Here is a 26,481-nt window from a genome sequence, read left to right as displayed (position 1 = left end):
AATAAATGTTTATAGAGCAAAGGTTCGAGGAGAAGCTGAAATTTGCCAAAATGCATCTTATTTTAATAGAGAGGATGGCTATAGGCTCCCGGCATCGTGGCTTCCAGCAGTCAAGGACATGTATATGCGGCCGCGATGTACGAGCGCTGCAAGTTACGTCGGCGGACAATAAAATTTTGGGTAAAAATTCCCCCTCTCTTTCCCTGTCCTTTTTGCTTCTAGCCAATGACGATGGCCAGCCAATAGCAGTAGGAGGAGTTTCAACCATTAACCCATCTACAGCGTAAGTGTGGAAGAGTGCCTTTGTATCCAGTGACGATGTGCCACCAATAGTATCCACAAGAGTTTAGCCAACAACGCCCCTTTTTCTGCATCGGTGCGGGAATATTAACCTATGACGATGGCCCACCAATGCCAGCCATAAGAATTTTAACGAATCCTACCATTTATCCAGAACGAACGCAGGAAAACTCCCATTAATAAGAGTACGCGACACTGACAGTGTTCCCTCTTTCAAACTGTCTCACTTGTCTGCAGGAAGCACTAGAACGTTCCCGGTAGCTGTGCCACTACGCTGTCTGTTGACGGACGACGCTGAAACCGTTATCAGTACTTTTACTATCTCCCAAGTGGCTTACGCTGTTATCGGATCAAAGTAAACCTCGTCTTTCCAGGGGTACTATTTTTTCCGTCAGTGTATCTCCAATTGGGATTCACTCTGCCCCACTCCAAGCCCACTCGAACATTTGGCTGAGAATAACGAAGACTCTTTATTGGACTGGCTCTGCTTCTTGGAGAAGAGATTGAAATATGAAAAAAATGTATTTCTTTACAGTACACTGCACATGAACACCGCATCGAATTTACTCTCTGTACTTGTAGCCAAATACACTTCCAGTACAAAGCTTTAGGCAGGTGTTCATAGATTGTAGGGAAAATGCAATAATTGGGAACCTCATCCCAGATATTCACTATTGCTATTCCTCCTTCTGCCGCACCACCAGTTGGCCTCGTTTTTTTATTTTTTTCCCTTTACGACTTACTAGGGATGGGGGTGGAGAGTAAAAGTTTCTAATCACTCGAACAGAACGCTCAATCTAGAGAATGAAATGAGTATGTCTCTGTTAAATCCTAAAAGCTAATTAAACAATTTCATATACTTCATAATATTTCATAATACCGCCTTCAGATATTTTAAAGAGCATATGTAAGTTTCACGAGACCAAGTACGTCATAACAAAGACTGGCAGAGCAATTTGTTTGTCAGTCCTCCCAGCCATAATTGTTCATGGCAGTCACTTTCGAACCATATTGGTTTCATAGCGAACAGGAGAAGATAATTACTTGATTTTGAAGTGACCTAGAGTTTTGTACTAAATTAATTGAAACTAGGAAATAATAACGCCGAGGTGTCATAAAATAAATAATAAGTAGTTTATCATGTTCGGAGCTTCGTACATAAGCAGAAACGGTATGAATTCAGTCTATATTCACATAAATAACATTATTACACTGATCTGACTCACCCGAGTCATACATATATTTCTGTTCCGTGGTTTGCGTCTGCCGCCATGAATTAAATGTAATCTGCTACGAAAATTACAGCAATCTCATCGTAGGTCTTAACTAAGACGACGGACGTGAAAAATACTTGATTTTTTTACCTATTTCTATAGTACAGTCTTATTATCTTTGGAGTTAAGCGCTCAGGCACTGATACACGGTGTGCTGATCGAGTTAGTGTATAACAGAAAGATTAACATTACAGATGACCCATAAAAAAGCAAGGAGACCATGGGATAGCGATTGTTTAGTTGTTTCGTGGAAATATTTGATAATGTTTTAATGATAAGAATGCTTTCAGATTAATGCTAAGTCTCGCGATTTATAACATTTGCTGACAAATGGTGGGTAATGCAGAGCTCAAAATGTAAAGAATTCGGTAAATACTACCACGAATGCTTGTTAACGAAGGAGATAATGACGTTTATCGTTTGTTGACGTGCGGAATGGCTGTACGGGGCAGAACATGACCCCAACGTAATATCTACAAGCAAACATATTTTTCATCTGAAGGGATGCAAACATGTTTTTAGTTGCCGTGCACAAATGTTATTAGCGAATTAATTTCAGATAATTGACTGCTGGGATATTTCTGTAGTGCGACGACATTTTAAATAAACGACAGCATCCGTTCGTTGGTATAGACTGAGCCGCCGCGGTTGTAGAATATTCAACGTGTTGTAAAGCCACCAGTAAAATAAACAGGCGCCGTAACTCGAATGACGAATCATCACCTGTGGCAGCAAAGGGATACAAGAAAGCGTCGCTCCATTATCGAAAACATGCAGATTGAATCTCTGCATGGCTCATCAGTAATGCCGTGTACTGCTGCCTTGCTGTTTCCTACAGGACTGAAATCTATGTGTATGGTTCAATTTGAAGCTTTGTTGGTAACTAATATGTCACTGCTAACGATTTACAAGCGTACAATAAGTACACCATTATTTCCAGCAGGGACGATAACACTTGAAAATGGAATTTATATACATCTCCCACCCTAATCCCATTAAAATTGCATTAATCTCTGTTAATGTCAAGAGCTCAGCTCTCTCCTTCCCAAATAAAACATAATAAAACATCACCTCTCTCTTACGTCTACTCGTAAGAGCGCGAATGTCCTCACAGCCCAGGTGTAAAGACTCATCAGACTTATTAAATAGCCGAGGATAGCTAGCAGTAGGTATAAGTCTGGTTTGTGCTTACAAAGTGTCACACTGAGCACCAGCTCATCATCCATGGCAACAGTGGCCAACTTCCCAGTGTTTTCTTTATTAACAATTCATCACTCACTAGGACACAAGGAGTATTCCTACAGATGTCCACAAGGTAGGTTCGTCATAGTAAATCAACGACTGCAGTGCGCATTAATCTGTTACGGTGACTTATTTGGCTGATGCCTGTTTAGGAAGACTTTCGCTTCCACGTGGGAAGTCCACTTTGTGGATCAAAATGTATATGTTGAACGCCACTCATAGCATTGCTTAGGGACCATCCTGGCCCAGAAACGGAAGAGAGCAGAGAGAAGGTTGAAATACTGAACTCTTTCTTCCGGACCTGTTTCACGGAGGAAGATCGTAATACGTTCATCGCACGAACGCCGGTTTGGCAGATAGTGAGGGAAGTGATTGCGGGGCAGAAAACGAACTACAACCACTTAATACTGGCAAGTTATCTGCACTAGATGATACACTTGTAAGAATGTACAGACGTTACGTGAACGAACTTTCTATCGTTTTTTCAATAGTTTATCATAGGTCGATGGAGCAGCTACGGGTACTTACCAACTGGAAGGAACTATAGGGAATTCCTGTTTATAGCAAGGGTCGTAGAAGAGGTGCACATAATTATAGGCCTGTATCACTGATGTCTTTCTTTTTAGAATTGTGGAACATGTTTTATGCTCACGTATTATTATGTTTTTGGAGAAAAAAATGAAAATCAACATGGACTTCGCAAATAGAGACCTTGTCAAATTCAGCTTGCTATGTTTCTCCGTGAGGTTCATCGCGCTGTAGAGAACGGCGCTCAGGTTGATGCCACGTTCCTTGTTTTCAGGAAAGCATTATATGCACTCTTGCACTGCCATTTACAGAAAAAAATACGAGGTCACTGAGTATCGGGCCTATTTTGTGGCTGTATTCGGCAGTTGCTTACGAATAAAACTCAAGACATCGCTCTTAACGGATAAATTAGATAGAAGGAAAAATGTTGTTTCGGGTGTACCGTAAGGAAGTGTGACAGGAGCGTTACTGTTCCTAGTGTATATAAATGATCTAATGGGTAACGGAAGCTCCATTAGGGTGTGTGCCGATGATAAGGTTGTCTATAACAATGGAGCAACTCCAAAAGACTATAGCGCACTGTAGGAGGATCTGCATAGTATTGCTGCGCTGTACTCGGACTGGCAGTTGACACTGAATGTAAATAAATGTAACATATTGCACATAAACAGACGATGGAATCCACACGTTTTGGAATACACTATTTTCACCAAATCAGTGGAAGAGTAACTACCATAAAATAGCTAGAGGTAACAATCTGGATCTACCTAAAGTGGAAAAACCACATAAGAAAATGTAGGAAAAGCATACGAATAATCCTCAGGAAACGTAATAATTCCACGAAAGAAGTGGTTTATAAATCACTTGTTGGACCATTTCTCGAGCATTGTTCATCATTGTGGGTCCCTTACCAGGTTGGATTAATAGGAGAGACAGACAAAATTCAACGAATAGTGGCGCGTTTCGTCACGGGCCCATCTAGTCGGCACGAGAGTGTTACGGAGATGGCAGACGCTACAAGGGAGCAATACCACCTACTGCACTCGCCTGACTTAAGCCCTCGTGAGCTCAACTCGATTTCCAAATTGAAGGAAACCCTTCACGGCGACGTTTAATATTGAAATTCTGAGAGAATACTGGAAACGTCAGAGGACATATTGCTCTTTCTGCATGCCGCAATTGGAGAATACCAGAAATTAGAACTAATCCGGAAGAGTACCGACAATCGTTCTTCCCACGCGCAATTTGCGAATGGAGCAGAGAAGAAGGGAGCAGGTAGTGGAACCATAAATAAGCTCCGCACACAAAGTAAGGTGAGTTGCAGAGTATAGATCTCGATGTAGATGTAGCTATGATGTTATGGCGTGGTGCTCTTCCGCGTGTTACTCTCTCGGAATTAGGTTTCTGTACAGGGACCCACTTGTTTCTAGCATCGTGATCGCTGAGTGGACTTAATGATTCTGATAATATTGCATGTTTCTATAAGCAACCTGCTTATCTTTTAGCTATGCACTGAGAAGAAGCTTTTCGAAGGTCACAGCAAGGATTTCTTTTGGACACGCCCAAATCCACCTTATACCAGTCGTAGGGAGCACTGTCATGATATCATAGAATGACGTACCTTCATGATCCACCGTTCGAGTCTTGCGACGTACTCGATGGGGACATGATGTCAAAATGGAGAGATCTCTCACAGTAGAAAATTGAGACTGTCAGGTGGAACCATAATTTATGAAAGTAATATATGTCATTGTCGTCGTTTTTATTTACTTTTGTATGTCCGCTAATATGACACTGCCTGGCGGATTAAAACTGTGTTCCAGATCGACACGGACTCGGATCTTTGCCTTTCGCGGGCATGCACTTGTGAGCGCATACTTGGCTGCAGAGTGAAAATTTCCTTCTGAAAGCATCCCCCCAGGCTGTGGCTAAGCCATGGGTACACAATAGCCTTTCTTCAAGTATTTGCAGTCCTGCACGTTTCGCAATACAACTTCGGTCAAGTTTCGAGGGTAGGGGTTGAGGTACTGGCAGGTGTAATTCTGTGAGGGCAGGTTGTACATCAGCTCAGTCAATGTTAGTTCCACTTCGCGTCTTCAGGCGGAGCAGGTCGTGTATTTTCTCTGTCTCAACTGTAGTGCAGTGAGTGCTTTCTTTGTTTACCTTTAGTGTGTGTCTCTGTGTGTGTCTCCTTTATCCACCGGCGTTTCTTGTTAGTGTAGCTCTTCTGTTTGTGGCGTTATCCCATGCCATGATGTCTACCATACTTCCCAAGAGTATTCCACGTAATGGTAATTTAAGTTTTAGCTTCGACAAGTCCATACATCATATTCAGCCTAGATCCTTGGAGAGTCACGACTGGCTGGTAGACAAGATTGACGTCGCTACAGAAAAGGTGATTACGGCTTACTTTGGCTCAGATGCCAACATATTTTTTGTCAGATTTCTGCATACACTTCAAGTAAACCGGGTTATTTAGCACCATGTTACCAAAGGTATCCTCCTCCATCACGGTGGAATTACTAGCATGGTTCTGCTGATGCAGAAGTCGAATATACTAATCTTAGGATTTTTAATGTTCCACCTAAAGTTGATGACTGTTTCCTTAAGGAAGTATTGCTCCCATATGGGGAAATACGGAGTATAGGAAGAGACGCTGGTCCCCCAAACATCGATTGTAGTGTTATTCGCGCAGTGGAGATGTGTGAAAAACGGAACATCCCCTCTGTGGGTACCGTGTCATTATTACTCATGCAGGACAAGTAAGGACCTGCTTTCACTGTAATGAAAGTGGCGACCTTCAATGTAATTGCCTGCGTCATGTAGTTTTTTTAAAATCAACTTACGAACAATGTCGTATGTAGGCATTAGCAAATCTTGTTCCATAACAGATGGACGTCATGCCTCCCCAAGTACTGAGAAACAAATCGGAACTACTGCCTGATAGCTCTCGAGATTTTTCACCGCTACATTCGCGTCATGACATTGCGACTGTAGTCACCATAATACCACTATCCTTAATTCAACACAAGCATTGACGGATTCAGGATGGTACAGATGAATTCCCCGCTCCCCCCCCCCCCCTTCCCCCCGATTCCTCACCCCCAGCAACGATTCAACGATTCAATCGGAGGGCGCTTCTACCCAAACCGCATCTGGGTCTTCTTGTAGAACTACGCACCACTGGCTGGGGTTTATTCCGGTGTTCCTCCGTGATTCCAGTGGAATTGAGAGAGTTACTTCAGGACGGCCTGAGGATAGGAATGTTGTATAGCCCCACGCCATAGCGTCTCGATGGACTTTACGATCATACCTCCGGCCAACTCCCGCTCCCGCCCCTCCTCCCTCCCCCCACTTTTTAAGGCATTTTGCAACCGGTCCATAATGATAATTTAATGGGTGACACTGCAATGCAGGAAAAACTGGCTATTAGCTCAAATGTTATACTGTCTACTTCCTCTTTAGCCACTGAACCGGATTCACGACGCCCTCTTCCAGTCGGGTAGGGTGTGGAGATTCCTTTTTCGCGCCAATTCTGGACGTTATATGTGATTCCCCAACGTAGCCACATGCAGAGGCTGTGTTGCTGCGTAGCCACAGTATACAACTTTTCACCCGGAGCGTGCGGTGACACGCTAAAAAAAACAAAAAAAGAGGCATAAAAATCCGAAAAACCGATTCTTCCATGGACTCTGCCGCAGACCACGACGCGCCACACTGATGCCAACTTTTGGTGATGACTTCTAATTGATTCCTGTAGATAACTGAGGCAGGCACGTATTTTTCTCACTCCGAAAGCAAACGCAATCAGATCTGAACTCCCATTTACAGCGGTGCATCATTTTATACATGATTGAAGAGCCGATTTCGTGTTTTGCAAGAAGTGTTGTTTGATTAGTTTTTCCTTCCTGAAGTTTCTACGTTTTTTAATGTAGCATCTAAACTCTCTACATTGTTTTGTGGGCAAGGTTTCCTGATAATTAATATCGAGACACTTAAAAATGATAGGCTCATAGGCAGTACCTCTTACGACATTTCTTTAATTTTAAATCGTTCGTGTTTTCACAGGGATTACATTGCATAGTTATTTCATAAAAGTCCGCAGAGAACTCGGATAGGCGGTAAATTTAACTGTGCGTTGTTTCCCGCAGACCTGACCCTCAGCTTCAATTCCGGCGGGAACTTCATCATTTAGTTAGTTCATTGCGGTTACGCGATTCGTTGATCTGCAAATCTCTTCTATTGGCGGTAGATGTTATACTCCCCAGCCTCAATTATCACTGTACCGTGGCTGTGAATTTCAATCAAGTGTGACAACTGTTGCATCTGTGTCGTTCCTCTTGGGTGCTAACTATATCACATTTAGAGAATCCTCCTCTTGATGGCGTTATTCACGAAGAATGAGATCGTGGTCTTCGTTGCAAGGGCCAATATACCTCTCTTACGGCCTGCTAGATAGAGAATGTAGAGAATGCAATACTGCGGCTTCTAACGGCGTTAATGCGATTCAGCGTTCCAAGGGCGAATTTTACTATGTCGTTTTATGAGATCGTTACTATAGCGCCCGTCAAAGGTCCCCTCTGGATTGCAGATGCTCGGCGCTTGGAAGCGAAACTACTTCCGTCAAAACGGCACAAATGAAAAGATATAGGATGAGGATAAAACCACGCTCCTCGCTTCAAGATGAAAAAACCGCCTTATACCTTCTCATTTGGTTTAGATCGCGCTGTAAACGCCTGTTTATCACGACCGTTAGAAAGACTTGCATGTGACGACGTTACAACAAGACATATAGCGTACGATACACCAATAGTTTTCTGATCGTATGCAGCGCCTGCTTCTGAAACTGTGCTGCATGATGATTTTACCTCTTCTCTGGATTCTGTAGTCACTCTCGCATTAAATGATGAATTTTTAGATGGCTTTTACCGAGACATCATTTATGATTTTATTGTTCATTCACCTCCGAGGAAATCGCTGGGACTAGGGGCTAGATGGCCTACGTAAAGAAGTTTATGTGCAGTTTTGGCCACTTTTAGGTGACACAATAAAGTTGCTGGCAAATGAGGTTCGTCGGGTGGGGAGGGTGAGGGGTGAGGGGGGGGGGAGGAAGAAGGGGGCTGATTCCCACCCCTTTGAAGACTGGCAAGATTGTCTTGATCCCGAAAATATCTCGATGTTCAATCATTGACTAATCCCGACCGATTATGCTGCTTAATTTTGATTATAAAATTTTTGGGTGGGCAGTAAACAGCCGTCTGCCGGTCGTGCTTGCAAAAATCTTTGCGGTTTACCAAAGTTGTGTTTCTAGTTGCACTTTATGACCTCTATCTTAGAATGCCAGGATGCTGTGTTGGTGACTTCCATCACTTTTGCACCTGGGGCCTTACTTTTCATTAATTTCATTAAGGCATTTGACCGAGTACCTCACAATTTCTTGTTGTGGGTACTGGAAGCTGTCGGCCTTTACGATGAAGCGTGTCAAGTGTTACTAAATGCGTTTAGTAGCGTCCAAGCGTCTGTGGTCGTGAATGGCCAACATAACCCAAATCATTATCTGACGGGGTGTCTCAAAAGGGTGCCCCCTCCCCATGTCAATGTTTTTATTATTTCTGGAGCCTTTACTTCGCCGTATCGATGGTCAGCTACGTGGTGGTCGCTACTAGGAGAGCGGTTTTCGTTACGAGCATATGTGGGCGATGTCATGGTCTTAATCCGTAATTCAGATGAAATTCCCTTACTCAAGGAAACGTTAGATACTTTTTGTCATTCCTTTGGAGCGTGCATTAATGAATGCAAACGAAGCGTGTTTAATTTACTGGGATTTACAGACGCCACAATCCCATGGGCCATTGTGGTTGATCGCCATAAATACTCAGGTGTCATCATTGATCTTTGCCCGATGAAAAACGCTGCGCTTAATTGGAGTCGTTTACCGACAAATTACAAGGGACTCGCTTACATTACTTCAGAAAGTCCGGATCTTAGATACCCATATTTTTTGTAAAGCGTATTATGTCGTACAAATTTAACGATTTCCGCGATAATTGACTGTAAACTAAAACGATTATCTGGGCGCTTCTTATGGACCAATCACACTTTTCGAGTAGGATTTGAAGCAATGGTGAGGCCCCATCCACTAGGAGGGTTGTGTGGTCCTGATGTACAGGTGAAGACATCGGTATTATTTAACCGGCGCACTGTATTAAGATGTACTTATGCCGTTCTTTAAATCGCGTCTCGACTGTTTACACCTCCGTGGATCATCAGTTTAACTCCGCCTGTCGATATTGGCCTGATGAATTTCAAAATGAAACACATACTAAAATTTTAGATCGCTGTCACTTTTTTCGGGGCAGATATCCTATCAAAGACACATGTCACTACCAACCACTTGTTTCGTCGTTGTGAAGGTGTTGCTTGCCCTCCACTGTTGAACTTATTTTGCCGAGGATATCTTCGAGGACGGTACTCTGTGACGAATCAGTGCAGCAGCTGCCTCCAAACTATGTTAAGACCTAGGCCTGTCCCTTGCGGTCGAGAACACAGGATCTGGATTAGATGACGGCTGACTTTCCTCACCCGATCAACTGAAACTGCGTTTTCGGCTCTCATCCTTCCATGTCCAGGCTCTTCCTTTTTCCCAAGGACGAAAGCCAATACGATTATATGGATCTTAGGCTACTGCATTCACGATATAGTAGGAGGCGAGAATGACCCGACCGTCGTACCTTACAGCAATAAATGGTTACTGCTCACTAGAAATGGCCGCAGATGCCGCCTTATCGCACTTTATTGGCCGTATGGTGTCTTGTTTTTAACCTCCAGCGGATTGGGTAGCTTATATTTACGTCACTGTAATGCTTCGAGAAACCTTCCCTCCTGGAACCATTGAAAATATTTTCTTCTTGGATCACAAGAGCCGTAGTTCATTGCAAGAAGAGAGTTTTAGTGTAAAGATGTGTCGATAAAAAAAGGAGATAACGTGGTCTCGTGTAAACTGAAGACAGCTTTGGAGCTGCCCGAGCTGATGATTTATCAACGCCCACTGTTCACCTTGTCTGCAGTGAATATTTTTAGAATACTTTTCTACCACAACCTGCATTCATCTTTCCATTGTATTAAAAGGTCTCCTTTGTTTGACCATACAACCACGTGCTTATATATATTTGCACCATTACTGGTCTTCCTAATAACTCCTACTCCCGTTTAAAATTTTTTCTTCAGTAATAGCCGGCCGAAGTGGCCGAGCGGTTCTGGGCGCTCCAGTCTGGAACCGCGCGACCGCTACGGTCGCAAGTTCGAATACTGCCTCGGGCATGGATGTGTGTGATGTCTTTAGGTTAGTTAGGTTTAAGTAGTTCTAAGTTCTAGGGGACTTATGACCACAGCAGTTGAGTCCCATAGTGCTCAGAGCCATTTGAACCATTTTCGTTCTTCAGTAATAAATGCACATGCATCCCATTACCAAGCACTTTTCTGCTGTCTTTCCTAATGTTTATAGATATCAGGCAAATCGACGTGAAAGTTTACTTTCATATCATATAAATGGCAAATGCAACAGTTTCCTCTATAAGAGGAGCCTTATTATACGTCTATACAGTGATATTGCGTTATTCCTGGTTAAGATTTATTAATCTTCTTCTTTCACAAGCTTTTCAATGAAATTCCTGTTGCGCTTTTCAGGTACTGACATTGTCATTAAAATTGAGGCCTAGGATAATGTTATGTGGGAATCATATCTGAAAATCGTCTGAAAAACTGGGTCAATTTGTTTCCAAATTTTAATTGCGACGATCGGTTTTCAGTTTCTTATCTGTCATCCATCCTCTCGGGCAAGTACCTCTGGTCGAGATAAGGGATCTTTACGTGGCTATATAATGGCGGAATATCTTCTCGTGCGTGGAAGAAATTGGGATACTGAAGTACTGAGGAATCATCAGACGCGTTTAAAGTTCGCTAAAGATGAGAACACTGCGATAAGCAACAACAATGTGAGCAATTCAACTGAAGAGGAATGGACGTCTCTAAAAACAGCTCTCACAAAAATTGGACAGACAAATAGAGGTACTACGGAAGTAACTGCCAAGGAAACGATGGGTAACAGGAGAAATACGTCGACTGATCAGCAAAAGAAGGAATGTCAAAAGCGTTCAGGGATAGTCAGGAATACAGAAATATAAATCACTTACACACGAGATAAATAGGAATTGCAGAGAAACCAAGACAAAACGCTCACCGGAAAGTGTGAGAAAAATCTAAAAGGAAATCATATTGAGATGGATGACTAAGCATGTAGAGTGGTCGGAACAGCCTTCGATGAAAAGAAAAGCAGCGGTAGTAACATTAACAGTGCAATGAGAATTCAACTGTAAAACGTGGATGTGGAAAGAGTACGTCGAAGTCCTTTATGACGAGGAGGAATTGTCTGATGACGTGACAGAAAAATAAACTGGAGTTGACATGGAGGACGTAGGGAATCCAGTATTAATCAGAACTTAAAAGAGCTATTGAGGCAGAAAAGGTGGTTACCATTCCATCGGAATTTCTAAATCATTTAGGGAGTTGGCAACCAAAAGACTATTCAAGTCAGTGTGCGGAATGTATGAGACGGCGATATACCATTACACTTTCTTTTCAAATATCAACAACGCGTTTATGAAGACAGCAAAATCAGGTAACTACGAGAAGTACCCCACAAACAGCTGAACAGCTCGTGCATGCAAGTTGCTGAGAAGAATAATATACAGAAGAATGGAAAAGAAGACTTAGAATCCGTTCTATGACGATTAGTTTGACATTACGAAAGGTGAAGGCACCAGAGAGACAGTTCTGACGTTTCAGCTGATAATGCAAGCAAGACTGAAGAAAAATCAAAACACTTTCATAGGATTTGTCTACCTAGGAAAAGCGTTCGACACTGTACAATGGTACACGACGTTCACAGTTCTGAGAAAAGCAGGAGTAAGCTATTCGAATCCACAGGTAATATACTATATGTACAAGAACCAAGAGGGGACAATAAGACTGGAACGCCAAGAACTAAGTGGTCGGATTAAAAAGAATGTAAGACAGGGTTGCCGTCTTTCGTCCTTACTGCTCAATTTGTATATAGAAGAAGCAATTACAGAAATAAAAGAAAGATTTAAGAGTCGGATTAAAAGTCAGGGAATAAGTATTTGAACGATAAGGATTCCTGGTGACGTTGCTATAATCATTGTAGGGAAAGAAGAAGTACAGAATCCATTGTATGAAATGTACAGTCGAATGAGTACAGAATCTTGATTGCGAATAAACCGAAGACATACGAAAGTAAAGAGAAGTGGCATAAAAGAGAATAGCGATAAAGCTAATGTAAAAATTGGTGGTCATGGAGTAGGGGATGTTAAGAAATTCTGTTTCTTTGGAAGCAAAATAACCTATGACGGACGAAGCAAGAATGGCATACAAAGTGACTAGCAGAGGCAAAGAAGGTGTTTCTGCCAAAAAGAAGTCTTTTAGTATCAAACATAGACCGTAATCTGAGGAAGAAATTTCTGAAAATGTACGTCTGAAAAACAGCAATTTTTTTTCTTATGGTTTTAGGGCGCAAAACTGCTACGGTCATTAGAACCCGGTCCGTGACTTAGGAAAAGGTATAAAAACGAAACTGGAAACCAGCAGCAATGGGAACGAAACTCAAAAAATTGGAGGAACTAAAAACAGAAGGAAAGCTTAAAAAAACACTATAGAAGGGGGTTGATTGTCCCCCAAAAATGACTGACGTCATCTCACTGGCACTAATAAACTCGAGAACGCGAACGGCTGAGCGCGTGTCATCTGCTAAAATGGAAGATATATCAGGCGACAGTTGTAGACGGGCGCGTAACGGAGTAAAATAGGGACACTCAAGTAAAAGGTGTCTTACGGTCCACATCTGAGAGCAGTGGGGACAGAGTGGGGGAGGATCGCCACTTAAAAGATGTCGATGGCTAAAAAGACAGTGCCCTATCCGGAGTCTAGTTAAAATTACCTCCTTCCGACGACGCGTTAGGGAGGAAGAGGTCCAAGCACAGGGAAGAGCTTTCACGTCCCGCAATTTATTATTGGGAAGTGTCGATCAATGTACGTGCCATAAAAGAGCAACACGACGACATATAACACTCTGTAGATCGGCGAAGGGAATCATTCGAATAGCTGGCTGAAGAAGAGAGACTGCAGCCTTGGCCGCTATATCGGCCGCCTCATTTCCACAGATACCAACGTGTCCAGGGATCCAGAGGAACGCCACAGAGACGCTCCACAAGTGGAGCAAGTGGAGGCAGTCCTGAATCCGGTGGACCAGAGGGTGGACAGGGTAGAGAGCTTGGAGACTGAGGAGAGAGCTGGGAGAGTCCGAGCAGATAACATACTGTAGCCGCTGATGGCGACGGATGTATTGGACAGCCTGGAGAACAGCGTAAAGCTCCACAGTATAAACCGAACACTGGTCGGGAAGCCGAAATCGATTTGGGGTGTCGCCAACAATATAGGCACTCCCTACATCGAACGATGTTTTTGAGCCATCAGTGTAAACAAATGTGGCTTCCTTCATTTGTGCACATAGAGCAGCAAATACCCGACGATAAACAAGTGAAGGGGTACCATCCTTGGGAAACTGACAACGGTCACGGAGCAGGCAGGTCCTGGGACGTAGCCAAGGCGATGCTGTACCCCAAGTTGTCAAGAAAGTTTTAGGAAAGCGGAAGGAAAGAGAATGGAGTGGTTGACGGAAAACGGACTCCCGGTGGTAGTAGGGAGGAAGGGTGACCTGCATACCCTAAATCCAAGGAAGCGTCGAAAAAAATGTCATGGGCTGGATTAGCAGGCATGTAAGACAGATGGCTAGCATAACGACTCTGAAGGACAGCTCGCCGATTGGACAGCGGAGGTTCAGCAGTCTCAGAATAAAGGCTTTCCACAGGGCTGGTGTAAAAAGCTCCAGACACTAAACGTAATCCACGGTGGTGGATAGAGTCGAGACGCCGAAGAATAGACGGCCGAGCGCACTAAGGCGCGATAGAGGCGGAGAAGGACCACTCGCTCCGCTCCCCAGGAGGTACCATTCAGGACACGGAGGGTGTTGAGGGATCGCAGACAGCGAGCCGAAAGATAGGAAACGTGGGAGGACCAGCACAGTTATCTGTCAAACATAAGACCCAAGAATTTAGCGACGTCCGAAAACGGAAGGTTGACAGGTCCTAGATGTAAGGAAGGTGGAAGAAAGTCCGTACGACGCCAAAAACTAACACAAACGGTCTTAATGGGAGAAAATCGGAAGCCTGTTTCGATGCTCCAAAAGTGGAGGCGATCGAGACATCCTTGAAGATGTCGTTCAAGAAGGGTGGTCCGTTGAGAGCTGTAGTAGATCGCAAAATCGCCCACACAGAGGGAGCCCGAGACATCAGGAAGGAGACAATCCATAATTGGATTTATGGCAATGGCAAAGAGTACAACACTTAGCACGGAGCCCTGGGGAGAAAGTACGGGTGAGAGCAGTGTTCACCCGCACTCTAAACGTGCGCTCTGCCATAAATTCGATAAGAAAAAGGGGCAGCCGACCTCGAAAGCCCCAAGAGAACCGTGTGCGGAGGATGCCTGTCCTCCAATAGGAATCGTATGCTCTCTCTCCAGATCAAAATATATTGCTACTGTTTGGCGTTTCCATAGAAAATTGTTCATGATATAAGTGGAGAGAGCAACAACTGCAGAACGATGCTTTCGGAATCCGCATTGGGCAGGTGTTAAAAGACTGCGGGACTCTAGCCACCAAGCTAAACGGTAGTTCACCATACCCTCCAAAACCTTACATACACTACCCGTGAGAGAAATGGGGCGACAGCTAGAGGGGAGATGTTTGTCCTTTCCAGGTTTCGGAACAGGAACGACGATAGCTTCCCGCCATCGTCTGGGAAAAGTACTGTCGGTCCAAATTCGATTATAATGGCGAAGGAGGTAACGCAGACTATGGTATGATAAATGCAGCAACATTTGGATGTGGATACCATCCGGTCCTGGGGCGGAGGAGCAACAAGAAGAGAGTGCATGTTGGAGTTCCCGCATGGAGAAAACAGTATTATAGCTTTCGCGACTTTTAGAGGAGAAAGCAAGAGGTTGCACTGCCGCTGCTCGTTTCTTCGGGAGAAACGCTGGCGAGTAATCTGAAGAGCTCGAAATCTCAGCAAAGTGTTGACCCAATGAGTTGGAAATTGCGAAGGGGTCCACTAATTATCATGCGCAACAGTGAGCCCAGAGACCGGGGAGAAACTAGGTGCGCCAGATAACCGTCGAATCCGACTCCAAATTTCCGAGGAGGGGGTGAAGGTGTTAAATGAGATAGTAAATAAGTGCCAGCTTGCCTTCTTGCTATCGCGGATGACGCAACGGCATCGCGCACGGAACTGTTTATACCGGATACAGTTGGCCAAAGTAGGATGGTGTCTGAGAAAGCGAAGAGCACGTCGCCGCTCATGTATTGCGTCACGGCACGCCTCATTCCACCAAGGAACTGGGGGGCGCCGGGGCAATTCGGAGGTGCGAGGTATTGAATGTTCCGCGGCTGTAAGAATAACTTCTGTAATATGAGTGACCTCATCGTCGACGCTAGGAAAGTGACGGCCATCGAATGTCGCGAGAGACGAAAAAAGTGTCCAGTCGGCTTGGGCAAACTTCCAGCGTCTCGGGCGCATATATGGCAGTTGTGGTTGCAATCGAAGGACACATGGAAAGTGGTCACTCGAGTGTGTATCAGCAAGAGCGAATCATTCGAAGCGCCGAGCTAGCGGAACAGTACCGACCGAAAGGCCCAAATGAGAGAAATTTGTCGTGGAGGCAGATAAAAACGTAGGGTCCCCAGTTTTGAGGCAAACAAGATCCGCTTGGTGGAAGACGTCTATCAATAGTGCGCCGCGTGGACAAAGATGCGGAGATTCCCAAAGCGGGTGGTGGGCATTGAAGTCCCCAACCAGCAATCAGGGGGGCGGAAGCTGACCAAGAAGATGAAGGAGATCAGCTTGTGCCATTGGTGTGGACGATGTACAAAGAGAGAAGGTGTATCCAGAGAGGGAAAGACGGACAGCGACAGCTTGGAAGGAAGTGTCTAAGGGGATTGGGTGATAATGGAGAGTATCATGGAGAAGAATCATGAGTCCTCCATGTGCTGGAGTGCCTTCAACAGAGGGGAGATTTAATCGGACTGACTGAAAATGGGGGAAAACAAAGCGGTCGTCGGGACGCAGCTTTGTTTCCTGAAGACAGAAGATGACCGGCGAGTAGGATCGTAAGATGATCGACAATTCATCCCGATTGGCTCGAATGCCGCGGATATTCCAATGGATAATGGACATACGGTGGACAGAAAATGTAAGAATGTGACCAAGGTTGCCCTCAACTCAACGACTGCTCAGAGCTTGCGACCGACAGTGTGGAACGGCATTCAGCCGAAGGCAGAAGATCTTGACCCATAGGTTGTTCAGGAGCATCTCTTGCCACCAGCGATCGGCCGGTTGATCGGCCGCCAGCAGTGCGCCTCGGCGACACAGAAGACGGCCGAGGGCGGCTACCGCCAGGTGGTGCTGTAGATGGGACACGCTGTGGCGGAGAAGGAGAGGAACTGGGTTTCTTATTAACCTTCTTGGAAACGGGATGTTTAGATGAAGGAGGAACCGATGGTTGTGAAGTTGGGGTATGTAAAAAATCTTCACGAGACGGCTCTTTTTTGGAAGTCCGGGTGTCTGACTTTTGGGCTCGAGATTTAGCAGAACCCGATGAAGGGTGAGCCATAGAGTGAGCAGGCGAAAGTGGTGAGGTTGAACAGGCGACCTTTGCGCTGGCCGATCTGACGACCGTGGCACTAAAGGTGAGATCACAAGTCTGCGTGGCCGCCTCCTTTGTTGGCCAAGGAGAGGCAAGGACAGTGCTGTATCTACCTGTCTGAGGCATAATTTTCGAGCAGCAAAGGTCGACACCTTTTCCTTCACTCTGATTTCCTGAATGAGTTTTTCGTCTTTAAAAATGGGGCAATCTCTAGAGGAAGCAGCGTGGTCACCCATACAGTTGATGCAACGAGGGGATGGAGGTGGACAAGCACCCTCATGGGCATCCTTGCCACACATAACACATTTGGCCGGATTGGAACAGGACTGGCTGGTATGACTGAACTGCTGATACCGATAGCAACGCGTAGGGTTTGGGATGTAAGGATGAACGTAAATTATTTCATAGCCCGCTTTTATGTTCGATGGAAGTTGAACTCTGTCAAATGTCAAGAAGACAGTACGGGTTGGAACGATGTTCATGTCAACCCTTTTCCTGACTCGATGAACAGCCGTTGCGTCCTGGTCAGACAGGTGGTGTTGAATTTCCTCGTCGGACAATCCGTCGAGGGAGCGTGTATAAACGACCCCACGTGAGGAATTTAAAGTGCAGTGCGCTTCCACCCTGACAGGGAAGGTGTGTAGCAGTGTAGCACGTAGCAATTTTTGTGCCTGGATGGCACTGAATTTTTATAATAACAAGCCATTACGTCATCTGGAACAAGACTTTATGGGACCCGCAATTGCGTCGACACCTTTCTGAATAATGAGAGGGTTGACCGTGGAGATGACGTGACCTTCGTCAGACCGAGAAACAACAAGGAACTGTGGCAACGATGGAAGAACTGTCTGTGGCTGAGACTCACTGAACTTACGCTTGTGAGAAGACATAGTATAAGATGAGGAAACCATTGCGGAAGTATCCCCCATGATTACCGGCGTCTCTGATGGCGCGCTCCTCCCTTGTGGTGGCCCTCTCTGAGGGCACACCCGCCTTAGGTGATTGTTCACACCTTAGGTCACACCTCCCGAGAAACGGACGGAGGGACCAATCAGCACTTTCGGAAGGTATCAGCTCGGGTTATCACGCCTCCCTGGACCTGGCCGTTACCAGGGGGTACATACGTGTCCTACCTGTCTACCTGGGGCGGGGAATTACGCGTTACCCCGTCACCGGCTACGCATGGGAATGCGTGGTCGGCCTTCAGACACGCACTGGGAGGAAAAAAGAGAAAGGGAAAAACAAAGAAAGGGAAAGGAAAGAAGAGAGGTCTCAAACGCCGCAGTGGAGAAAAGGGTAAAGAGAAGAGGTAAGGGTAAGAGAAGGACAAAGGAAGGACGAAGACTTGCAAGCAGAGAAAGTGAAGAATTTGTTACATTTTCGAGTGTCCGTCTCCGGACGTAGGCACAAAACATACTCCCAGAGTGGGAGAAAGGGAAGGAAAGAGGCGGAGGTGAGGGGGGGGGGCGAAGATGGGGGATGGGGAAGGATGCGGGAAAGGAAGGAGGGCCACATTAGCTCAGGGTCCCGTGCTCGCTACATACGTATCCACAAAAGAGTTGTGGACCCCTGGGGGGGGAAGCACAGCATGTATGGTAGGGAATCATGGATGAGAAAACCAGAACAGGAGAGAAACAAAGCATTTGACATGAGGTGCTACAAAAGAACGTTGTATATTAGGTGAACTGATAAGGTAAGGAAGGAAGAGGTACTGCGCATAAATAGCGAAGAAAGGGTTATACGGAAGGCACTGACAAGAATAAGATACAGGATGAAGGAATATCTGTCAAGACATCAGGGAATAACTGCCATGGTACAAGAAGGAGCAGTAAACGCTAGAAACTGAAGAGGTAGACATATTGGAATACATCCCAGAAATTATTTGACGACTGGTTGCAAATGATGTCTGGGATAAAGAGGTTGGCACAAACGAGGAATTTGTGAAGGGCCGTATCAAATCATTCAGATTAGTGATGAATTTAAAAAAAAATTCCGAAGTGAGACGGTGAGCGAGCCCACGCAAGGAAGCAGATAGAGAAGGCACTCACAGCAGGAGAGGGTGCGGCGCGAGGCGGCGGCCGTCGCGGTCACCGCTGCTGTGGCAGGCGTCGCTGGAGACGGTGACGTGCGCTCCCGCCTCCGGGGGTAGCGCGAGAGCCGCTGCGTCACGAACGAGGGAGGCTGCGTCGTCGGGCCCGCACGACGTCGGGAGACACACGCCCCACCGGAAGACGTCGCGGCGCCGCTCTAGGCGGTGCTGGCGCCCCTGGAAAAGCACACCGCAGCGCCTGATCACCTTCTGCCTGAGGACAACACATAGCGCGGGTGAATTACACAATACACTGAGGTGGCGAAAGTCATGGATAGCGATTTCAGTTGGTAAGAGTCGCGAAGGCATCGACCCAGGTTGTCGACAATGTACTCTGCGAGCTGGTGGTGGGTCCACAACGGTGTGGGCTGCTTACATGAAATGGACTGGGTCCAGCTGGCGGTAGTATAGCGTGCAAAGATATAAAAGGGCAGTGCACTGGCAGACGTGTCATGATTGGCAGTTGGAGCTAGAAGCATGCAACATTCCATTTCGGAAATCGTGAGAGTTTTTAAAAATCCGATATCCACAGGGTCAAGAGTGTGCCGAGAATACCATACTTTAGGCACTGCCTCTCACAATGGATAAAACAGTGGCCGACACCCTTCACATAACGACCGCAGGCAGCGGTGCTGTCCTCTGGTTGTTTGGATACTGGGAGGCCATTTGCAGGGATTCATGGATGTCATGTTGCCAAATAACGATTGAATTTTATCGATGACAAAAGTCACCGGCACACAAATGTTCAAGGTTGATTTGAAGAACATTCTGTTGTGACTTGGCAAGACAGCCAAGTCACTATGCGAGGATGCCGAAAGGCACGTGTTTAAGCTCACGCAGACTGGCGTGAGGTCTGGAACAATTAAAGGAGTTGAGTCTAATAAATAAAGTACGTAGTTGATGTAATACTTAACTTTAATCCATAATTGGAGAACATCGCTCTTGATGATACATAATTACAATCTCAATATAAACTGGTAATGGCGCCTTGCTAGGTCGTAGCAAATGACGTAGCTGAAGGCTGTGCTAACTATCGTCTCGGCAAATGAGAGCGTAATTTGTCAGTTCCATCTCTAGCAAAGTCGGCTGTACAACTGGGGCGAGTGCTAGAACATCTCACTAGACCTGCCGTGTGGCGGCGCTCGGTCTGCAATCACTGACAGTGGCGACACGCGGGTCCGACGTATACTAATGGACCGCGGCCTATTTAAAGGCTACCACCTAGCAAGTGTGGTGGCTGGCGGTGACACCACACATTCTGGAAAATTCGAGCGAATAGTTTGGCCACCTAGATTGCCGAACATGTATCCAATCGCAAACTTATGGGAAATAATGGAGGGGTCAGTTCATGCACAAAATCGTGCTCCGGTAACGTTGCGCAGTTATGGACGGCGGTTGAGAGACGGCATGTTTCAGTAATTTGTGCAGGGAACTTCCAATGACTTGCTGAATCCATGCCACGCCGAGTTGCCGCACAACGCTGGGCAAAATGTGGTCCGCCACAAAGCTAGGGGGTATCCCACGACTTTTCTTGCCCCAGTGGATGCAGCTTTATATGTATTTACACTGAAGCGCCAAAGAAAGAGGTATAGGCATGCTTATTCAAATACGAAGATACGTAAACGGGCAAAATACGACGCAGCGGTAGGCAACACCTACATAAGGCAACATGTGACTAGCACAGTTGTTAGATGGGTTACTGCTGCTACACTGTCAGGTTATCAAGGTGTAGTGAGTTTGAACGTGGTGTTATAGTCGGCGCACGAGCGGTGCACACCTGCACCTCCGAGGTAGCGATGAAGTGGAGATTTTCCCGTACGACACGAGTGTGCCGTGAATATCAGGAATCCGGTAAAACATCTTATCTCCGACATCGCTGCGGTCGGGAAAAGATCCTGCAAGAACGGGTCCAACGACGACTGAAGGGAATCGTTCAACGTGACAGAAGTGCAACCCTTCCGCAAATTCCTGCAGATATCAATGCTGGGCCATCAACAAATGCCAGCGTGCGAACCATTCAACGAAACATCATCGATATGGGCTTTCGGAGCCGAAGGCCATGTGTCCCTGATGACTGCACGGCACAAAGCTTTACGTCTCGCCTGGGCCCGTCAACACCGATATTGGACTGTTGATGACTAGAAACATGTTGCCTGGTTGGACGAGTCTCGTTTCAAATGATATCGAGCGGATGGTCGTGTACGGGTGTGGAGACAACCTCATGAATCCATGGACTGTGCATGTCATCAGGGGACTGTTGAAGCTGGTGGAAGCTCTGTAATGGTGTTGGGGGAGTGCAAGTAGAGTGATATGGGACCCCTGATACATCTAGATACGACTCTGACAGGTGATACGAACTTAAGCGTCCTGTCTCATTACCTGCATTCATTCATGTCCATTGTCCATTGTCCAATCCGACGGACGTGGGCAATTCCAGCAGGACAATGCGACACCCACACGTCCAGAATTGCTACAGAATAGCTCCAGGAACACACTTCTGTGTTTAAACATTTCCGCTGGTCACCATACTCCCCAGACATGAACATTATTGAACATACCTGGGATGGCTTGCAACGTACTGTTCAGAACAGCGACGTTTATGGATTTATGGACAGCCGTCCTGCATTCATGGTGTCAGTTCCCTCCAGCACTACTTCAGACATTAGCCGAGCCGATGCCATGTCGTGTTGCAGCACTTCTCGTGAGGGCCTTACACGATATTAGGCAGGTTTACCAGTTTCTTTTGCTCTTCAGTGTATCTTGAGCATATCAAAAATGTTTTAGTTTAGAAAAAAATGTAAAAGCAAATGTTGTTTCGGTACACTGCTCGACCTAAAACCTGCATATGGCTGGCCGCCACAGAATCTAAATCCGCGCCGATTGCGACACGGTAAAAATACGTGACCACGCTGATAATGCACTAAAACCGGATATCTGTACATACTGGTAATAATGTAGGTTGCAGTTGTTTTTGGAGGAAGACTCGTCTTTTAATCGAGGTGTTATGCAACGCCTGCGCAGCGGTAAATAGCGCGTCATCTGAAAGCAACGTCTCGAGGTCGAAACTGCTCGTTTCCTGAATTTCTCCAGAGCCTTTCTTCTGAATGCTGGAGTGCTGAAACTGATGGTAGCTCAGTTACAACGCATTTCACTTTTTTATACATCAGTAATAACAGTTCCGTCTAATAATATTTCTTGCTAGGCAGTCCCCTTGAAGGCCACATATAAAAGAACTCTCCAGTCCCATTTGCTGACACTCGGTCGCGGCGTCGGCACAGTGTTCCGTCGCCCCTTGTCTAAAGCGCGATCCACCGCTCATCGCTTTGGATAATATAAAATGCTTTCCTGTCGTTGAGGGGTAGTACGCAAAAATGTCTACGATTTGGGTTTCGCGCACGATAGCAACACAGGCAGAAGGCCCGTTACACTAACATGCATGGCACGAGTATTGCCCAAAGTTAATTTCACAGTTTGTGGGACAACCAGAATGTTTCATTTCTTTTTATGCTAATATTAATTATTTATATCTCTTTTATCTTCCTCTTAGAAGAGATACTTCACGCAATTTCTTCGTCAGGAATTCGTGTGTTTTCGTCAAATCGAAAATGATGTTCAAATATGTGTGAGCCCTTATGGGACTTCCAGAATGAGATTTTCACTCTGCAGCGGAGTGTGCGCTGATATGAAACTTTCTGGTAGATTAAAACTGTGTGCCCGACCGAGACTCGAACTCGGGACCTTTGCCTTTCGCGGGCAAGCGCTCTACCATCTTTTTTTTTTTTTAAGTGCTCTACTAATTATTTTTTTTGTAGAAAACAAATAAAAAACCTCTTGGGTATGAAAATAAAAGACGACGTTCTTCATAAAATAACACAATATTCTTTGAAAACGTAAAACATAAAAGGTAGCTATATTTCCGCAACGGCCTTCTTTTGTATTTTTATGTTTTTTGTTAACATAAATGAGTATACAGTCTCACCATGAGCAGCAATTTTTTTTTTTTTTTTTTTTTTTTTTTGGGAGCACAAGAGAAAGAAAACAAATAGGCTGCAGATAGAGAGCTATGTGTGAAAAGGATAAACATGTGTAAGGAGAAAAAAAAAACTTAGACGAGGAGGAGAAAAGAGAAGTGAAATAAAATAGGAATACTTTCCGCGCCATGCTCCACTTTGGCGCGCCTAGAACAAAATGCATTCTATCATTGACCATTGAAGGGGAACGTGGGATCGTCCAGTCTTGGCTGGCACGGTTCGTTCAGATTCCAGCTTTGAGGCGGGTTGGTGAAAATGCTCTGTAAATAGTTCGCGAAAGTGGCCCGATAGTGTCGATGCCGGCGAAGGGTGTGGTGATGTACTTGGAGGCGTGTCCAAAAGTCCGCCGGATCGACAATGTCGTCCCGGAAGAGGTAGTTGACAGCCATGCCACTGATCCATGTGATGGCGTGCCACTTAGCCGATGGAAAGTAGGTCGTGTCGGGATATATCATCATAGTGGGAGAAACGTGATGTGGTGGTACTCGGAGGTAGAAAGCCACAATCTTCTGTACGAGGGTCCAGACAGCTGCTGCTGGCCCACACTCAAAACGATGTAAATCTGTATCTTCGACATTGCACTTGAGGCACAGGGGTGAGTCCACCAGTGCGATGCGATGCAGTTTCTGTCTTGTAGTATACTTGCCGTTGACGAGAAGGTACCACATAGAGGTGGTGTCAGTGGTGTGATACGGTTGGTGGATCGTTTTCCAAACTGTAGGCCATGAAACCTGGGGGTGACGTGTTTCGACGGGGTTGTGGGGTGGAGACTTTCGGAGAAGGCGGTAGATGTCGCGGGTGGTCGTCTTCCTGGTCCTGGGGAGCTCGGTGCATATGTAGCTGTACTCCAAAAAGAAACGGCCGATATGTGACATCGGAGGTGGGATGTGTGCCAAAGACGTCGGTGGGCGTCTCGAAACAGGTGCGAGCTCGGTAGTCAACATTCCAGTAAAACTAGCATTTTGGCTTTTCCATAACCGGAGCATAGTATTGGTGTAAAGTGCCGTAGTCCTGGCTCTCACATTAACCAGATCGAGGCCACCATCCCGCTTCGGTAAGGTGAGAGCTTCATACTGGACTTTGAAGATGTGTCCAGAACAAATGAAATAGCCGAATGCCGCCTGTAACCTGGCCGCCATTGTCGCAGTGATGGGCAGAATCTGCGCTATATGGGGTATCCGAGCCGCCAGATGGGTATTGACGAAGGTGACTCTCTGGCACATATTCAGCGGGCGTAGTATGTGATTTTGTATGTTGGCCCGGATGCGTTGCAGCAGCGCCCGAAAATTAATCGCCGAGGTGCGGCGAATGTCTCGGGTGTACACCAATCCGAGACAACAAAGGGTGTCCACCAGTTGAAATGGAACTACGCTGTCTGCGGGAAGGCCGCGGCCGATCTTCATGGCGCATGATTTTGCCACGTTCATAACGCTCCCTGCCCCTGCACTGTAACGGGTAATCCACTGCATCGCAGCTTGTACGTCAGCCGCTGAACGTACGACGAGGGCCAAGTCGTCCGCATAAGCTCGGCAGCGGAACATATGATCCCGGAGTGGAATACCTGTCAAACGTCGCCGTAATCCGCAAATGAGTGGTTCCATCGCAATGGCATAAAGCACCGTCGACAATGGACAACCCTGCCGTACTGAGCGTTCAATCCGTATAGGTTCCGTAAGTCTGCCGTTGACGAGAAGTCTGGACGTTGCTCCACGAAGGAGCCGCATAATCACCTGCGTGAACGTCGGGGGAATTGCCATTCGGTCCATCACTGCGTTGAGGAATGCATGATTGACGCGGTCAAACGCTTGTTTGAAGTCGATGGAGATTAAAGCGCCTGGCAGTCGCGAGTGTGTTGCCACAGCGATCACATCTCGATATTCACTGAGGGCTGTCTGTATATTACGATCGCCGCCTAAGGATGTTTGTTCGTGGGAAACAATGTCCCGTAAGACACGTTTGAGTCGCACTGCTAGAAGGCGTGTGAAAATCTTGAAGTCCGAATTGAGTAACGTGATCGGCCGATAACTGTCGAGTCGTGTTCCTCCTGCGGGTTTCGGGACTGGTACAAGTAAGCCTTCCATGAACATTGGTGGCGGGTTCGCCGCGCCGGACAAAAGTTCCCAGTACATGTCCCTCCATCGTGGCATCATCAAATCTTGGAAGGTTCTGTAAAATTCGAGAGGTAAACCATCCGGGCCGGGAGATCGATTCAGAGACCCCTTGGCCACAGCGCCTTGGACGTCGTCGGTGGTCACTTCAGCAGTCAGGAGGGTTGCAGCTGCTGCGTTTAGAGTACCAAGTGTCTCCTGGGCAACCTCAGCAATGGCCTCTGCACCGGCAGGTACTTCTTGATAGAAAAGTCTATAGTGCGTTGTGAATGCATCCGCAATGGTAGCTTGCGAAGTCAGCCGTCGTCCATCAGGTAAGTCTAAAGTTGTCATTAAAGCCTGTCGGCGTCGACGAACATTTTGAACAATATGATGCATAGAAGGTTCTTCACCGTTAATCCTGTCTTGGCTGCGGGCTCGTACAATGGCTCCCTCTAGACGGCATCTGTTCAAGGATAAAATCTTTGCCTTGATGCGTTGATCTTCTTGGAGGCGATCCGGGGATGGAGGATGATCCATGAGTTCACGTAGAGCGCTATAGTAGAAATCAGTTGTATGGTGATTCCACCTGGCTTTGGCTCTGCCATAGTGTGTCAATGTGCGTCGGATGGCCGGTTTGGCGCACAGCAACCACCACTGCAGTGTGGTCTCGTAACGCATAATGCGTCGAACACAGGTGTGCCACGTGTCGGTGACCTGTTGTCGACATTCAGGGTCCCGCAGTAGCGCGACATTGAGTTTCCAAGGTCCTGCACTGCGCCATATAGATTGTCGACGTAGGTTCATGGTACAGATATAGATGTCATGATCCGAAAAGGCAGACGGCCAACGTTCCGCGTCGAGGAGAACTGATTTTAGAGCGTTAGAGATGTATATTCTATCAAGTCGGCTGGCGGAGTGGCTCGTGATGTGTGTATACCCCGGGCGGTCGCCGTGTACCACTCGCCAAGTGTCGAGGAGACGAAGGCGGCGGACGAGGAAGCGAAGTTCGGGACATGTGGTGAAATGAGGGTATTGGTCTGTGCGCTCGAGAACACAGTTGAAATCTCCACCTACGATGAGATGATCGTATCGAC

At 46.2% G+C, this 26,481-nt stretch overlaps 1 protein-coding gene across 1 annotated transcript in view; it reads right to left on the bottom strand.

Moving 5' to 3' along the window:
* Nucleotides 1-26,481, bottom strand: part of LOC126095456 (O-acyltransferase like protein-like) — a 359,981-nt gene that overhangs the window by 206,400 nt on the left and 127,100 nt on the right. Inside the window, exon 3 of the mRNA XM_049910248.1 lies at nucleotides 19,226-19,443. Within this exon, the coding sequence (XP_049766205.1) occupies nucleotides 19,226-19,443 (218 nt within the window). The remainder of the gene's footprint in view (nucleotides 1-19,225; nucleotides 19,444-26,481) is intronic.

This window comes from Schistocerca cancellata, chromosome 8, assembly GCF_023864275.1.
Source record: "Schistocerca cancellata isolate TAMUIC-IGC-003103 chromosome 8, iqSchCanc2.1, whole genome shotgun sequence".
In the NCBI taxonomy this organism is placed as follows: Eukaryota; Metazoa; Arthropoda; class Insecta; order Orthoptera; family Acrididae; genus Schistocerca; species Schistocerca cancellata.
Note: the sequence above shows the minus strand (reverse complement) of the source record. Positions and strands in the feature narration are given on the sequence as shown.